This window comes from Hypomesus nipponensis, chromosome 17 (assembly GCF_054491055.1).
Source record: "Hypomesus nipponensis isolate SF chromosome 17, ASM5449105v1, whole genome shotgun sequence".
In the NCBI taxonomy this organism is placed as follows: Eukaryota; Metazoa; Chordata; class Actinopteri; order Osmeriformes; family Osmeridae; genus Hypomesus; species Hypomesus nipponensis.
In genome coordinates this window covers 22,149,641-22,166,814 of record NC_140377.1, presented here as the reverse complement: position 1 = coordinate 22,166,814, position 17,174 = coordinate 22,149,641, and the positions used below count along the sequence as shown (strand labels likewise).

The window sequence follows — 17,174 nt, the reverse complement described above, 5'->3', positions numbered from 1 at the left end:
GGCCTGGTGGATCGTAACTTCTGTAACATGTTCAGTATTATTGTGAGGTGGTTGTGGGCTGGACCTGCATCGCTAGACCAATCCTCAAATGCTTATAAAACACAAGCTCGCAAATTCGTTTGGTTCCCAGACCAGTTGTGGACACCTTCAATTTTAAGTTATTCCATGGGGAAAAAAAAAAAGAAGTTAATTTTGCCATGAGAAGAACGTTTTCAAGGTTACATTTTAAGTTGAAATTAGACATAAATTAAAGAAAAAAAATCTAAAGTTATTTTATTACTTTACTTATCTGCATAAAATACTGTTGCTTATGGCCCTTTAAGCTTTACTAAACAATGTTAGGTGACATACTAGCTGTCCTGTGGTGCACCTGCCCGACAAGCAGTCTTCACCGTCAACGTCAGTGAAATTCCATGCAGCTCTACCATCATCCACTGATTTGTGGGAAGTCATTTACAAGCCTCTTATACCTCAGCATTTCAGCTCTGTTGAATTGACACATTGTTAATCAATGTGCCTTCACATCATCGTACTCAAACTGTAGCCTACCTATATTTTTGAACTCCTTCCCCACCCTCTGCTGGTAGCTTGCCCTCGCACACAGCACCCTGATTCACGCAGTGCTAACGAGGCTAACAGCTCTTCCGATACTGTGGCAGACGCACCGGCTCCAACAACATAGCTAACGGTGCTCTACGGTGGTCATTGGGCTCCTTCTACATTGAAGCCGAAAGAGGAAAAAAAAACAATAACATACAATCGAAGGAAGTGAGATATAGATATCCAATAAACAAATAAGTGAAGATGATTAAGCTCTTTTCTCTGAAGCAGCAGAAGAAAGACGAGGAATCTGCGGGAGGAAACAGAACAGGAGCCGGGGGTAAAAAACTAAGCGCGGCCCAGCTTCGAGTACAGAAAGGTAGGCTTGGATTGCCTCCAGCTTGTTTATTTAGAAAATCATTCACGTAAACACAAACGTATACTTCATATTAACGTGTCTCCCCATAAGTTTAATAAAGACACACAGCGTAAGATGGTGTGCATTGTCATTATTAAAATGCAGAGGAACCCGTTAGCATAGGTAGCTAACCCATTGCTAGCTGTGGCTAGCAAGCCTAGCTTCCTAATTTGAAAACAAAACCCAAACGTCGCAGACTGGAGATGGTGAAGAAGCCACGAACTCGTCAGATCATTTAGCTAACTGGCGTCAACTAGCCAAATATCTAATTTCACTGAAAGGTGTTTATTGTCTGGTTGTGTTTTTATTCATAAACTATCAATCAGTATCAATCGGTATCAAGCTGGCCGTTTTTCTTCTGCTGCATTTAAAGTGTACAAGTTGTTCATTTATCTTTTTACCAGGGGGCTAGCTAGCTAGCCAACATGGAGATCTAAGTAGCAGTAGGTTAAGTATGTAAAATACATCAGATAAAACAGGCAGGTTGTCAGCTAGAAACTTGTACTTCTCTTTGAAACAGGATACAATTGCTCTTTAGATAATAACCTAGTAGTGCTAAATAATTGTTGACAGTTTGCTTCGACAGTGTGGACACTCGCTATAAACTATTAACTAAGAATAACCTGTGTCAAGCAAAAATTTAGCCAAGCGTGAATATCTTAAATTGAGAATGGGCCCTGTTCATCTACATCCACTGTGAAATAATAAATCTTCTAGCTATTCTGTGAGATGAAGACCAAATTGAAAGAGAAACCTAGTAGTTAATTATTCTCAACATTGTTCAAGAGGGTCATTTTGTAAAGTAAAAGGCTTTTAAAGGTGATGTGTTTGTTTGGCGTTTCCATGACTGGTGGCATGACATCGGTGTTTAGTAGTAAAACTGTAAAAGACTCATGGATTTACATGATAAGGGGAGTCTGTTTTTATCACAGGATCCAGTAGTTAGACCTATATGCACAGCACTGTAAAGTGTTAGACAGAGTAAGTGGTTTGCCTCATTTAAAAATGGTCAGAAAGTATCATTTGGATATCGTTGACGAAACAATATTTCACATATGTGCCTTTTCTCTTCATCCAAAAGATATCAATGAGCTAAATCTGCCAAAAACATGTGAGATTGACTTTCCTGACGAAGATGATCTGCTCAACTTCAGACTCATCATCTCCCCAGATGAGGTGAGGGCCTGTGTCCAGGAGCGCAGGCACAGCTTATTTACTGTGTGTTCGTGCAAACAGAGAGTGAGATTTCTGAGTCTATGGAGGATAAAAACGTACTCGTAAAATAATCTCTCTCTCTCCCCTCTCTCTTTACATCTTTCTCTCTCTCTCTGTTATCCAGGGATTTTACAAGGGTGGCAAGTTTGTCTTCAGCTTTAAGGTAAGATCACAGACGAGGTATGTTGTGGGGCCAGCGTGGGAGGAGCCGGTGAAAGTGGGGTCTTTTTTCTTTGTTGGTGTTTGTGTCCTAGGTAGGACAAGGCTACCCCCACGACCCACCCAAAGTGAAGTGTGAGACTATGGTGTACCATCCCAACATCGACCTGGAAGGAAATGTCTGCCTAAATATCTTAAGGTGATCAATACCGCACACAAATCAATAGCACAACTTATGAGTAAAAAATGAAAACAATTATTTTTTCGTACGGTTTTACTGACTTGCATATTTTATTATCTTCTAGAGAGGACTGGAAGCCTGTGTTGACAATAAACTCGATCATATATGGACTACAGTATCTATTTCTAGTGAGTAAATGACTTCTGTGAACCTGTGATTTCGATTTGTAGCGCTCCAACCGCGTTTAACTCTTGTGTTAACTTTGGGTCATTCTGACCCATCAGTCATTGTGACCCACCTTCGTATTGCGACAACCACATACAAAAACAAAGTGAAGCATTTTCTTTTAACCGTCGGGCAGTGTCAAACCCCTCACATGAAGAAGGTAAAAATATTTTTTATATATATTTTTGTATTGGGTAAACACAACGATGGTTCGTTATGAACCTTTGGGTCATGTGACCCGAAGGCAGCACAAGGGTTAAACAAACAAGAACCACAAATCCACTTCCTGTCTCAACTCTACCTCGGTTCTGCTGTAGCTCTCCCCTCTGGACGTATGCCTTCTATAAATGTTGTCATTTTGATTCGCGATACTCGGAACAACATTTAAACAAACAACAAAGCCCAATTCCACTTCCTGTCTGAACTCTTCTTCTCTCTCCCCACCAGGAGCCTAACCCAGAAGACCCGTTGAATAAGGAGGCAGCGGAGGTGTTGCAGACGAACCGGCGGTTGTTTGAGCAGAACGTGCAGAGGTCCCTGCGGGGGGGCTATGTGGGGGCCACCTACTTTGAGCGGTGTCTGAAGTAGCTCCTCTCCCAAGATGCTTTTCAGTTTTTCCCCCCCCCCCCGAGACGCTTTACCGTTTACACGCGCGGAGACACTGACCGACTCACTGACTGGAGTGGACGTTGGGGGGGCGGGGGCTGGGATGGGGTTGGGGCGGGGGGCGGGGGAGGGAGGGTGGAATAGCGTCCAGAGGAATGGGAGGCAGATGTGATGGTCAGTGAATGTTGCTCGGAGAATCGATAAACCGGTAAATGCCACTATGCTGATGATGATGATGATGATGATGATAATGATGATGATGATGCCCACCAGAGTTTTTTGTTTTGTTGCAAAGATAAGACATGCCTACTGATCCATCCACCTCTAGAGACAGACAGACAGACAGACAGACAGACACTTACAAACTCGACTCTCAGCACTAAAGAACTGCTGGTGTTTACGTGCGCTGCAGCATTCAGCAGGAGCCTTGCAGCATGGGAGCCCTCAGTACAACTGAGGCCACTCAGGGGGGCGGCTGAACTTAACATGAACACATGCTCATACTATCTTAAGTGGGGCGTGCGCATCTAAGTGAACACATATTTCAGGTACATATACCTCCCCTAGCATAAACACATGCCATAGAAGGACAAGGGCAGTAGACAGACTGACTGAGGACATCGATGGATCAGTAATTTGCAGGCAGGGCTGTTGTGGGATCGGGGAGAATTTCTTTTTTTATTTTAATTGTTTTGGTGGGGAGGGGGGAGGGGGGTAGATTTACATGGAGTGGGTGAGGGGGGCTTAAAATGTTACAATTCTATTGTGTATATTGAAATCCCAGCTGTTCACATTGACTGCAATATGAATTATGTTAAATAAAATATTAACTTGAAGGATTATAATTATTGCAATATCAATACCCCAAACTGCCGCCGTCTGAATGTTTAAAGGTACATTTCATCAAACTCTTTCCAGGTTTTTAGGTACAGGAAAACATGGTAAAGTTGTCTTTAAACCACAAGGGTAACTATAGTTCATGAAGTATGTTTTTTATTTGCTAGTTGTTGAGCCACTTGATATCATGGAATTCAAATGGGACAAGTTGTCAACAGCAAGTGGGGCAGTCAGTTCTCAGGTTTAACCACGTACGTCTGAGTCATGGCATCACAGCCACTAATGAGACAGACATGAATAGATAACCCAGATCAATGATTTCTAACACCTTTCTGACCACAGCAGGTAAGTTGTGTTATAGTACCATAGAAGTCAAGAATGTAGAGCACCTATAACAAGTGTGGTGCAGCGCCCTCTGGTGGTTGGAGAGTTAGCGTCCTACATCCTGACTGCTCCTTCAGCTGGTCACCTCCAGAGGGATGGACCACTGATGGATCGATTTCTGTATTCAATTTCAAATCTATATTCACTGATAAAAACACTGTGTAGCATGTTGAACACACGAGCGTTGTCAAATAAGATTTAAACGGATCCTGTAAGGGTGACGTTCTAATATCAAGAGGGGTAAATAGTCAAGATTAGTATCGATTTTTTGTTGTTGTACAAATCTTTATTAGTGACATTACATATGTGATCTTTTAAAACATACATTAAGGTTATACAATAGAGATGGGAACAACCTATACATTACACACATAAAAACAAGCATAACATGACTAAAATAATAAATGTGTCTACAATCAGTGGGACGTGAAGGTGGCGGCTGGTAAGATATTTCAAGAGGAACTATCCCCCCCCAAAAAAATGTATGAAAAAAACAAAAACTAAACATCCACAGGGGAGCTTTTGAGTAGCATGACGTGTTCTCCACCCTGGGCTGGGATTTGAGCCCCACCTTCAGGGGAAGGGTAGGATCTGGACGTGAAAAACTGGGTCTTAAAGAGAGCCCTGTATGGCCTTATATGGAGGAAAGATCGAGGCTACACAATCATCATGAGTCAGAGCATTCTACCACACCCATGCAACCAGATGATTGCACAATACCGTCAAGAACACAGAGTCCACGTCATGTTCGGGTACAGAGGGGGAGGCAGGGGGAGGCAGCAGGAGGCAGGGTTGTGGAAGATCTCAAAGAGGAACAGGCGACCAGACAAGGCTTTGCACTGTGGCCGTAAAGGAAGTTTTCCATGACTTTCGACAACATTCTGAACGCTGCTCCCCTTGTCCAGATCCCCCCAGAGAAGTGAGAGAAGCTGTCGACACGACCGTCCCCGGAGACGCAGCCTGCAGAACAGAGGCTGTGAGGGGATCTCCACGGCGAGGCTGTTCCGTCTCCTCGCTCATCTGCCGAGCTCTGAGGCAACTTGTTTACGCAGAACAGCGTCACCAGCATGGAGCAGGCAAACAACTAACCCAGACAAACACACACACAGACAGAAATATCACAGCAGCTCCTCAGACGACCACGCCCCCCCCCCCCCCCCCCCCCCCCCCCCTTCCCCCTCTCATCCTCGTTCACTCTGGAACGCTGGAGTACTGGGCGGTCATGAGGACCAGAGGAACTTCCTTATCGCCCGTGCCCAACAGGGGGAACATCCGCTCCGAGAACGCCGGCACCTGGAAGCTGTGAACCTCGCTTCCCGTCTTGGCGTTGTAGAAGGTCACCTGACCCTCCTCGCAGTCCAGGTACACGCCCACCTTGCGGATGCGAACCGGGCTCTTGACCTTAGCCAGGGGCGGGGCGGTGAGGGCTCGGAGCTGGGTACCCCCCCACCAGAGAGCATAGTAGCCGCTGGCGGGACTCATGTCGAACAGGCCTTTCCTCTGAGACGACTCCCTCACCACGCCCACCTTCCAGTCCTTGTTCTCCCCCACATTCACCTGAGAGACAGAGAGAGTGAGACAGACACACAGAGAGAGATATTGAGGAGGAGGGGATGGAGAGATTGATCGACAGAAAGAGGTCGGGGTGAGATGACAGAAAACTGGCGGAGAACACAACAGCTTCTCATCTCTCGCAGAACCCTGTGACAGTCTGTCCCCGCCATGCTCCGACCTCTCCGACCCTGACCTCTCCCCCCCCCGTGACCTCTGACCTCCCAGTAATGGCGTCCAGAGTTGAAGCCCTCCTTGGCCAGCACACAGGACCAGACGTCGAAGCGATGGGAGCTGTTCCTGTAGAACTGCAGCTTCTCCCCTCTCTTCACCTGCTTCCTGTCGTCTGACAGGATGAGGAAGGGGTACGCCGTCACTGGGTTTAACGTCACGTCCTCTGGGACAGGAAGTGGACAGCCCGGTCAGTCGAGCTCAGTGGGTTAGGGTTAGACTGACGTTGGTGTTACGAGAACAAAACATCTTACCCAAGTAGGGCTTGATTTTCTTCAGCCCTGTAAGAGTGACAGATGGTTCAGTTAGACAGTTGTTTATATGGAAACATCGTATAGATGACACTGGATACAGTCACGCTATCTTTAAATCAGTGTTCTCCTCTACCCGCAGGAACACACATACCTGATTTTGACTTGATCTTCTTGAGATCTGAGAGGACAGATAGAAGTGTTAGTTCTGGATCCCTGATGTATGTGTGTGTGTGTGTGTGTGTGTGTGTATGACCCACCTCGTAGCGACCACTGACTCTTCCTGAGTCCTTGTACACTCATCATGCTCTCACTCTCTGGTAAGGAGGTAACTGAAACACAGGACAGACATTGGCTTGCGACCATCTCAAAAGACGCGCAGTGCCCTTTAACTGCACGTGTTGTGATAAGGATCATGTATGACTCCTGCAAGCTTATCATGTTTCATCTGGAGATGACACAACACACAACCGCCTTGTGTAAATGAAGAGAGCGGGGTTGGCTCAGTGTGGCAGAGCGTGTGCAGCTGACAGGAGGAACAGGTTGGTGAGACGTTGGCAGGAATGCAGCCTGGCTGGTGTGGGTTGAAGTGGCGGATCACACAAGACTCAACCCATTTGGCTACTTCCTGTTTGGTTTCATTGGCAACTTTCTTGAGGAGAAATTCAACTGGAACTGTCAAGACCTGACTGTATGACCTGGCACAAGCACCCGGGCTTCGGACCACTGGGTACAACGGCACTTAGGAATGCTTGCTTGATTGGACCTGATGTTAGTTTCCTCCAGGATCACAATGACTCTTGTTGAGAGACTTGTTGCTCTTGTCGGTTAGTTATAACAAAGTTAACTCTTGAACTCTTGTGCTCCCTGTGAAATATTTTACTGTTGATTGTTCTTCTACAGGTACAGTCTTGCACTTTTTGGGGTTCATGTTGTTTTAATTTGTAACTTGTATAACTGCATGCTCTTGACACTTGTTTAGCTTTCACAATGTATGCTTCATGTTTTGGTTGCTTGCAGGGTTTGGGACTACCTCGTTGTTATGATCAGTGACCTATGCTCTTTTGTAAAGCTCTCTCTTGGAAGTCGCTTTGGATAAAAGCGTCTGCTAAATGCATAAATGTAAATGTAAATGTACTGAATGATGGGTTACTGCACTTAAGGATACCAAGAATTCTAGCCACTGAATCTTGCAGGGGCGCAGGCTTGTGGGTGGGACATGTTCATGTTTAAGGAAACCTAGGCCCCTGGACTCTCGGGGCGGTGAACGTTGTGATCATCTGACACCAACAACCTGCCCGTGTTTGCTGGGAGGTGGTTGTGTAGAAGTCAGGTGGCTGAGCGGTTAGCGAATCGGGCTAGTAATCTGAAGGTCGCCAGTTCGATTCCCGACCAAAAGACGTTGTGTCCTTGGGCAAGGCACTTCACCCTACTTGCCTCGGGGGAATGTCCCTGTACTTAATGTAAGTCGCTCTGGATAAGTAGGTCTGCTAAATGACTAAATATCAATGCGTGGCGGCGGGGTACTCACTGCTGCCGCGAGACCCCCGAGGGCGGACTTGGCCCATGTGGATGTGGTCCATCCTCTCCTTCACCTCCGCCAGGGCCAGCTTCACCTCGTCCAGGGGGAAGTGCAGCGACGGCTCCCGCTCCAGGTCCACGGTCGGGTCAGACACCGGAGGCGTGTTGGCCTGCTGGAAGGTCTGGGGGCAGGAGAGAGAACATGCTGTGTTTAGTTTTGTCTATTAAAGATCCCCATTAGTCTACACCATGGTGGAGAGTATTCTTCCTGGGGTCCAGGCAAAATATATTACAATACAATATAAATGCATAAAATGCAGTACAGCATGATCAGTTATCACAAAAACACAGACTTAGAAAACAACATTTACATTAAAAGTAAAATACTAATTTATTTCTTTCTTTCTTATTATAGCTGCCTTAAGTTTCCTTTTGAAATCACATTTATTTTGTGTTAGAGTCACATATGAGGGCAGCACATTCCAGTATCCAATGGCTCTGTACATTACTGTTATCTTAAGTGCATTGGTTCTGGGTAGAGGAAATGTAAAGTGACCACTTATTGCCTGTCTAGCGTTATAACCATGTCTCTCCTTTGCAGGTGATAGCTGTAAATTCAAACAGACAGGTTTATGTGAGGAATACACATTATTTAAAAACTGAATAAGGCTACCTGAGAGCATATTTAGAGCCTATTACCGTGCATTTAGTTTTTTGGACATTCAACTTCAGCTTATTTTCCATGAGCCATTCAGAAACCAGCGTTAACTCTAGTTGAAGCACCTCATTAACATGTTAAATGCTCTCTGACGATACATACATAGTCGTGTCATCTGCATAAATCCCCATTCCTGCATGTTTTAATACATATGGAATGTCATTTACAAAAATAGAATAGAGAAGGGGCCAAGGCAGCTTCTCTGAGGAACTCCACACTGAAGTGTCTCAATATTTGAAAGGGAGCCATTGAACATAACACATTGTTGCCTGTTCACTAAATAGCCCTTCAATAAATCAATCGCAGAATCTTTGAATCCATACGCTGATGAGTAGTAGCTCATGATCTATGATGTCAAAGGCTGCATTGAAATCCAAGAGCACCACCCCAACAACTGACTTCCTGTCAATCTGTTTGAACCACTCGTCAGTAAGACATGTCAGTGCAGTGCTTGTAGAGTAACCTGCTTTGTATGTATGCTGTAGATCTGAGTTAATGTGGTTTTCTGCAAGATATTGCTGGATCTGCTTAAATATAATTCCCTCCAAAAGTTTACTCAACACAGGTCAGATGCTGATAGGCCGACTGTTTTTACCTATAAATGGCTCCCTGCTGTTCTTTGACAGAGGAGTAACCTTTGCAATTTTCCACAAATCAAGACAAATCAAGACACATTCCTTAAAACATAAATTTAAAATATGGCCTACAGGCTAAGCAATTGATTAAGCTGATAACTGAAGCCGTCTGCCGTCAATATTATCAAACCCACAAGGTTTATCACACTTGATTGTGTGAAGTATCTTAACCGTAAAATCAGCACTGATCAAACACACAATCCTTACCACACATTATATGATTTTTTATCACAACTTTGGACAGCCCACCACTCCCAGGCAGCAGTTGATTTCTTAGTGCGTTCACTTTACTGAGGAAGTCATTTAAGTAGTTATGGTCAGATGGTTTAGTAATCAATTCTCCATTCAGTTCAATAAATGAAGGTGAGGAAGTTTTTTACTGTCTTCATGGCACTCCTCAAATTTAAAATGATAGTAATATTTTTTCTTTTGTCTATTTAATTGAGTTATTGTATTTCTTAGTGAGCGGTAGGCTTGCCAATCTGCTACATTACCTGACATGATGGCACATCTTTTCAGTAGGTCCCTATCTCTCATCAAGTTTCTCAAATCCTCATCCACACAAGGTGTTCATGAGGAGAGAGAGAACACGCTGTGTTAGTGAGGAGAGAGAGAGAACACGCTGTGTTAGTGAGGAGAGAGAGAGAACACGCTGTGTTAGTGAGGAGAGAGAGAACACGCTGTGTTAGTGAGGAGAGAGAGAGAACACGCTGTGTTAGTGAGGAGAGAAAGAACACGCTGTGTTAGTGAGGAGAGAGAGAGAACACGCTGTGTTAGTGAGGACAGAGAGAGAACACGCTGTGTTAGTGAGGAGAGAGAACACGCTGTGTTAGTGAGGAGAGAGAGAACACGCTGTGTTAGTGAGGAGTGAGAACACGCTGTTATAGTGAGGAGAGAGAGAACACGCTGTGTTAGTGAGGAGAGAGAACACGCTGTGTTAGTGAGGAGAGAGAGAACACGCTGTGTTAGTGAGGAGAGAGAACACGCTGTGTTAGTGAGGAGAGAGAACACGCTGTGTTAGTGAGGAGAGAGAACACGCTGTGTTAGTGAGGAGAGAGAGAACACGCTGTGTTAGTGAGGAGAGAGAGAACACGCTGTGTTAGTGAGGAGAGAGAGAACATGCCCCGCCTCCCTACCCCCCCCCCTCCCAGCCTCCCTCCCTCCCGCCTCCCCCCCCCCTCACCTTCAGGAATCTGACGTGGTCCTGGGACGTAGCCTGCTCCTCCAGCGCCGCCCTCCTCTGCTGCAGCTCCGTCAGCTCCGCCTCCACGCACGCCACCTGCTCCTCCGCCTCCGTCTCCACAGAGACGCGCTTCTCCTCCATCCCCCCCACCAGCTCGCTGCGGATGCGCTCCACAGACAGGGAGAGCTCCTCCAGCAGGTTCTCCACCTCAGACACCTCGCTCCGAGCATAGTTCTGGAAGGGGAGGGGGGGGAGAGAAGGAGGGATTGTGGCTGATAGTGCCACTAGGGTTTCTGGGTCCCCTGGCAAATATTTTGTCCGTGCCCCGAAATTATACAGGAAAATATGGGTATTATGTTCGTCATTACTAGTAATTAACTGAGAGACACGATGACGCAGGTTGACACCTGGGTATCCATTTTAACTCTGCTTCTACTAGCCAGTAGAACAAATGTAACAATACCATGAACCGGTTCAGTAGAGCGCCACCTAATGCATTGGAATCACAAGACATCCAATTGACACTATCAATTGCATACAGAACAATGGAGTTCTGCTGGGGCCCCTGTCTGACCAGGAGGGGGGGGGGGGGTCACCTACCCTGATGGTCTCCGGGGGGGGAGGGGGGGGGTCACCTACCCTGATGGTCTCCAGGGGGGGAGGGGGGGTCACCTACCCTGATGGTCTCCAGGGGGGGGGGGGGTCACCTACCCTGATGGTCTCCAGGGGGGAGGGGGGGTCACCTACCCTGATGGTCTCCGGGGGGGGGGGGGGGTCACCTACCCTGATGGTCTCCAGGGGGGGGGGGGGTCACCTACCCTGATGGTCTCCGGGGGGAGGGGGGGTCACCTACCCTGATGGTCTCCGGGGGGGAGGGGGGGTCACCTACCCTGATGGTCTCCAGGGGGGGGGGGGGTCACCTACCCTGATGGTCTCCAGGGGGGAGGGGGGGTCACCTACCCTGATGGTCTCCAGGGGGGGGGGGGGTCACCTACCCTGATGGTCTCCAGGGGGGGGGGGGGTCACCTACCCTGATGGTCTCCAGGGGGGGGAGGGGGGTCACCTACCCTGATGGTCTCCAGGGGGGGGAGGGGGGTCACCTACCCTGATGGTCTCCAGGGGGGGGGGGGGTCACCTACCCTGATGGTCTCCAGACGCTCCTTCAGCTCCGCCAGGTGGAGGCTCTTCCCCTCCACCCTCTTCTGGATCTCCAGCTCTGTCTTCCCCAGGAGCTTCTGAGACGGAGAGACCATGTTACTGAATCACCTCATCACCACTATCATCATCATCATCATCACTATCATCACCACCTCATCATCACTATCATCACCACTATCATCATCATCATCACCTCATCACCACTATCATCATCACTATCATCACCACTATCATCATCATCATCACTATCATCACCACCTCATCATCACCACCACCATCACTATCATTACCACTATCATCACCACCATCATCATCACCTCATCACCACCACATCATCACTATCATCACCACCATCATCACCACCTCATCACCACCTCATCACCACCTCATCACTATCATCATCACTATCATCATCACTATCATCATCACTATCATCATCATAACCATCACCATCATCATCACCATCACCATCATCATCACCATCATCATCACCTCATCACCACATCATCACCATCATCATCACCACCTCATCACCACCTCATCACCACCACCTCATCATCACTATCATCATCACTATCATCATCACTATCATCATCACTATCATCATCACTATCATCATCACTATCATCATCATAACCATCACCATCATCATCACCATCATCATCACCATCATAATCACCTCATCACCACCATCATCACCACATCATCATTATCATCACCACCATCATCACCACCTCATCACCACCTCATCACCACCTCATCATCACCATCATCATCACCATCATCACTATCATCACCACCATCATCACCTCATCATCACTATCATCACCACCATCATCATCACCATCTCCCAGGTCTCTGTGTCAGAGTCAGTCTGTATGGTACCCCCCAGCACACCCCCCCACCTGTATATCATTTACTGCTGCTTGCTTTTCTACAGGTACACTTGCACTTTAAGCGATTCATGTTGTTTAATCAGAATTTGAATTGGTGTTTATTCGCCATGAAAGTTTGTACAGACAAGGAATTTACTTTGGCAGGAGAGCCTACCAAGGCAGCCATTTTCGGCGCCAACTAGAAAGGTTACAGCAAAGCATAACATGAGGACAGAGGAGGAGAAGAGGAAAAGGCAACCCCCATACAATGCTCCTTGAGGAGTACAGTGTGGGAACAGGCTAAATGGATTTGGGTGTAATTGTAACTTGTTTAACTACATGCTCTTATGGTTCTTCCCTTTGGCACTTATTTTGGTTGTTCACAATATGTGCTTCATGTTTGGGCTACCCGCAATGTTTTGGGGCTATCTTGTTTTTATTATCAGTGACCTATGCACTTTGTAAAGCTCTCTCTTGGAAGTCGCTTTGGATAAAAGCGTCTGCTAAATGAGTACATGTAAATGTCATGTACAAGTCTGGGGAGGAAGCTCTGGGACTAATCTGACCTGTCTGAGACTGAAGAAACCTGTCCTTATCTGAATCAGAACTGCCCTAGTTACTACTGTCCTCTGCACTCCAACCTGGAGAGGATCTGCTCTGACAGCCCAGATGCAAACTGGAGCCATAATCTACGTTTCATCTGCGTAGTTTATGGAATTAAGAATTGTTGTTGTTCAATGATATGATCTTCACCGGTTGTGTCAATCACAGAAATAGTTACAAAGCGTTCCCACGGCTCTTAATGGGGGGGAGGGCAAATTGTTAACATTCTCACCATCGGTACGTTTTCTAATGTTCCTTCCACTGAACACACGCACCTAAAATACCATTCCCCCAAAAGCATTTAAAACACAGACCGCTTTCCGCCCCAGCCTGCCCCGCCCCCTCACCTGCTTAGCCATCCTCTCCGTCTGAACGGAGACCGTGTTGTGCGTGCGATGCTCATGCAGGACGCAGATGGCGCAGATACACGCCTGGTCCGTCCGGCAGAACACCTCCAGCAGGCGGTGGTGCAGGGGGCAGGTGCGTCCTCGCAGGGCCTCGATGGGGTCCAGGAGCTGGTGGCTGGCGTAGAAGGGCGTGGTCCGGTGCGGCTTAAGGTGTTCCTCGCAGTAGGACGCCGTGCACGTCAGGCACGAGCTCACCGCCACCTGCTTCTTCCCAGTGCACACGTCACACAACACCACCTCCTCCTCCTCCTCGTCCTTCAGGAAGGGGTTGGTGTTGGATCCGGGGAGAACCGTAGACATCGGCAACAGTGTCATTCCTGCCACGCCGTAACGGGTCTCTTTGAATTTGTCGGCGATGTGCGAGAACACTCGGTTGATGCTGAGTTGCGGCCGCTCCGGGAACTGGTGCTTGCAAAGCGGGCAGGTACACACAGGGCTGGAGGCCCAGTATCCTCCGATGCAGCCCTGGCAGAAGTTGTGCCCGCACGGAGTGGACACTGGGTCACTGAACAGGTCCAGGCAGATAGAGCAGGTCAGCTCCTGCTCTGTGAACAGCTCCTGGTTACTAGAAGAAGCCATCATGGTCTCACAGCAGTGGGATCTGAGAGAGATTGACAGAGAACATGTCACTAACACCTAAAGCATTCCCACAAAGTTCAAGCTGAGGTTATTCCTGAACACTATCAGTCAAGAGTGTGTTTACTTGAGGAACATCAAATAACTGATGAACGAAAGACAGTCAAGTTTGTTGTAGGCCTACAAGCAATCAGCTGTTACACTACACAATCAGCCAAATCATGTATCCTAAAAGACTGTAAATGCGACTGTCAATTGGACCCACTTGAATATTGAAATAGTTTGTCAGCGTTTCCAGCCGACTTCATAGAAAACAACACACAGTTGACAGCGGGCGTGTGGCTCCTGGTATGCACAGCAGCATGGGGTGTGGTCAACCACCTGAACACAATCAAAGCTAATTCAGGCCGATGGGGGAACACCCTTGATTCAGTCTTCATGAATGGAATGTTTACCGAACGCTCTTCTCCCAGTCAGCACATGGCTGGCCCCAGTGGCAGTTCTAGACAAATTTTACTTGGGGGGCCAAGGGGGGGGGGCAGTGTTTAATCAGAGGGGCACATTGAAAAGCGGAAACAAATTATATTTAAACATTAAATACTTTAATTTTGCTTTACATTCAAATCATACAAACGGCTCTGGCTCTCCCTCTTCCAGCTCCTCAGCTCTCTCAATACCTTGATATGATTCTCTCACTTTTTTATTTACTTGGCAAAAAAGGCTGCAATGTCCCTTCCTCGGTTCATGATGACTACTAGAAGAAGAAAAACATGTAAAAAAAAAAAGAAAAGATTCTGTCAGCTCAGGGGGGAGGGGGCAGGGGCCCTGGCCCCGTGTAGAACTGCCCCTGTCTGGTCCTGCGACATTCCATCAATTCTCTACCCCACCCTCTCTCCCTGTGTTTGTCTACAGTCCTCCTTGTTCGAATTCCATGTGCTTTTGTAACTACTCTGAGGACTGCAACAATAGCCGTGACACTCGGTCACCGAATGGAAATTTATACAGGTTTGTTAGTGACGCGACTGTGCACAATAGCGTTTGTTGACGCCATACCTGAGACCTGCGGCCAACATTCAACTCCCATCAAGCTGCTAGAACTATCTGAAAGTGTTGTCCTACTTTCATAAACGTGCACAGGTCTTGGACGGTTGTTTACATCTATCCGCCACACAAAATGCTCTGTAGATTATCATGAACAAATTTGAACTGTACTGTATTAAGAACACCATTTCTCATTGTCTCATAACAGTATGAAAAAAACCTCCAACATAATCTAACTTGATTCCCAACCATTCACTAAAACATTTTAAATGATCATTTAGTGTGACTCTTGCTGCAAAATAGTTCTAAATAGATCCTGATATAGTAGAATTAATAAAGGCCTGGCAGTCTAATCCAGATTTACAGACCAAGCACTGACTCCACTGAATCAGGACCATTAACACTTTATTGAGTCACCACTGAGATTTCCAGTGAGAACACTGTTGATTGAGAACACTGACTGATGATTTATCAACGGGCCATAAAGTTCCTTCAAGCCTGTCAAACCTGTTCACTCCAGTTTTCAGCCTAATGAAGGTAAAAACAAAACAAAGCAATGACAAGAATTAGCGTAGCGCTGCTGGTCGGTCGACTGTCTTGCAATTCTGGGGCCTGTCTCTTGTCCCTGAGTGAGTGCACACTCATGGTGATGGTGTCTGTCCTGGTCACGTCGTGTTGGTCACAGCCTGCTTACCCCCTGCTGTCCTCCCACCTGCTACAAGCACTGTCCCACCTTGCAAGATCATTGACAGAATAGGAATCTAAAAAGAATCGCCTGTATCCTTGTCGGTATACTAGTCAATACTATGTTTACAATATATATAAAGATGCTGAGATTGAAAGACTGCACACTCTCTGAACCTGTATGAAACACAGACAGCTCCCTTTCGATAACAAACGATTCACCTTTTTTTTCACCTTCGGAATTAAAGCACTTGCACTTTTGAGGTTGATGTTTAATTGTAACTTGTTTAACTACATGCTCTTATGTTTTCTACCATTGGCACGTATTTGCTTTTCACAATGTATGCTTCATGTTTTGTCTACCCACAATGTTTTGGGGCTATCTCGTTGGTCATGATCATTGACCTAAAGCTCTCTTTGAAGTCGCTTTGGATAAAAGCGTCTGCTAAATGAATACATGTAAATGTCATGTAAAGCGATCCACGTACCTTGTGTTTCCCTGTGTCTCCACTCACTAATGTTGTGAAGTCAGAGCCCCTTCACTGTACTCCTGTCTCTCTGTAGTGAGGCCAGACCTGGACCCAGGTATGCATGTGCTGGCTGCGTGAGAGAGTGTGTGTGTGTGAAAGGGGAGTAGACTGCATGAAAAGCAGTCGGGTGACTTGGTGGATCTGTCGTGTGTGCGCGTGTGTGGGGGCAAGGCCTTGGTTGACACGCCCAAACTCCCAAACACAGGGACATGTGTACAGGCTCACATGGAAATGAAAAAGGACCAATGTACAGTATTCGTCTACCTGGGGCATAGGCTTCATTATTCATGGCAAGGAGATGTTCTACCCCTAAAAAATAATAAACAGCAAATCTGCCCCGCCCGCTCACACAACTTTTTATGAAGAAAATGTTATCTAACGGCCGCATCTTAAGTTCTTTAAAAAAAAAAACAGTCCCACCCATATTTGAAAACGTAGCCTCCTTCAGAGACACCTAAATCCAGCTTTTTGAGGAGTCTGACATGCTAAACACAAGTAGAACATTGTTTGTCACCTGTCACCAGCACATGGAGATGAGCGAGGGCGGGGATTCGCTGGCCTGTCCTTTAGGAATGCTGCCTTTCCGGAATGACACGGCCATAATACACCCAGACCATATACATCAAGCACCCCAGCCCTCAGTGT

At 46.7% G+C, this 17,174-nt stretch overlaps 2 protein-coding genes across 2 annotated transcripts; one reads left to right on the top strand and one right to left on the bottom strand.

The window, feature by feature from the left end:
- Positions 1–396: 396 nt before the first annotated feature.
- ube2m (ubiquitin conjugating enzyme E2 M) lies at positions 397–3,448 on the top strand. The gene is made up of 6 exons (XM_084677515.1): positions 397–919; positions 2,040–2,134; positions 2,298–2,336; positions 2,428–2,531; positions 2,638–2,701; positions 3,186–3,448. The coding sequence occupies exons 1-6, from the start codon at positions 805–807 to the stop codon at positions 3,324–3,326; spliced, it is 558 nt and encodes a 185-aa protein (XP_084533641.1). The 5' UTR covers positions 397–804; the 3' UTR covers positions 3,327–3,448.
- Positions 3,449–5,735: 2,287 nt separating this feature from the next.
- On the bottom strand, positions 5,736–16,771 carry btr30 (bloodthirsty-related gene family, member 30). Its single transcript, XM_084677521.1, has 10 exons — positions 16,488–16,771; positions 13,639–14,299; positions 11,795–11,890; positions 10,656–10,889; positions 8,130–8,301; positions 6,859–6,930; positions 6,753–6,779; positions 6,602–6,628; positions 6,338–6,513; positions 5,736–6,122 (listed from the first exon to the last, which is right to left on the bottom strand). The coding sequence occupies exons 2-10, from the start codon at positions 14,278–14,280 to the stop codon at positions 5,757–5,759; spliced, it is 1,812 nt and encodes a 603-aa protein (XP_084533647.1). The 5' UTR covers positions 14,281–14,299; positions 16,488–16,771; the 3' UTR covers positions 5,736–5,756.
- Positions 16,772–17,174: the final 403 nt, after the last annotated feature.

Coding starts and splice junctions, on each gene's coding strand:
- ube2m (XM_084677515.1), top strand. CDS start 805: ATGATTAAGCTCTTTTCTCTGAAGCAGCAGAAGAAAGACGAGGAATCT. Junction 2,135..2,297: donor TCATCATCTCCCCAGATGAG/GTGAGGGCCTGT, acceptor TCTGTTATCCAG/GGATTTTACAAGGGTGGCAA. Junction 2,337..2,427: donor AGTTTGTCTTCAGCTTTAAG/GTAAGATCACAG, acceptor TTTGTGTCCTAG/GTAGGACAAGGCTACCCCCA.
- btr30 (XM_084677521.1), bottom strand. CDS start 14,280: ATGATGGCTTCTTCTAGTAACCAGGAGCTGTTCACAGAGCAGGAGCTG. Junction 11,891..13,638: donor CGGAGAGGATGGCTAAGCAG/GTGAGGGGGCGG, acceptor TCTCCGTCTCAG/AAGCTCCTGGGGAAGACAGA. Junction 6,123..6,337: donor CTGGACGCCATTACTGGGAG/GTCAGAGGTCAC, acceptor TCTGTCTCTCAG/GTGAATGTGGGGGAGAACAA.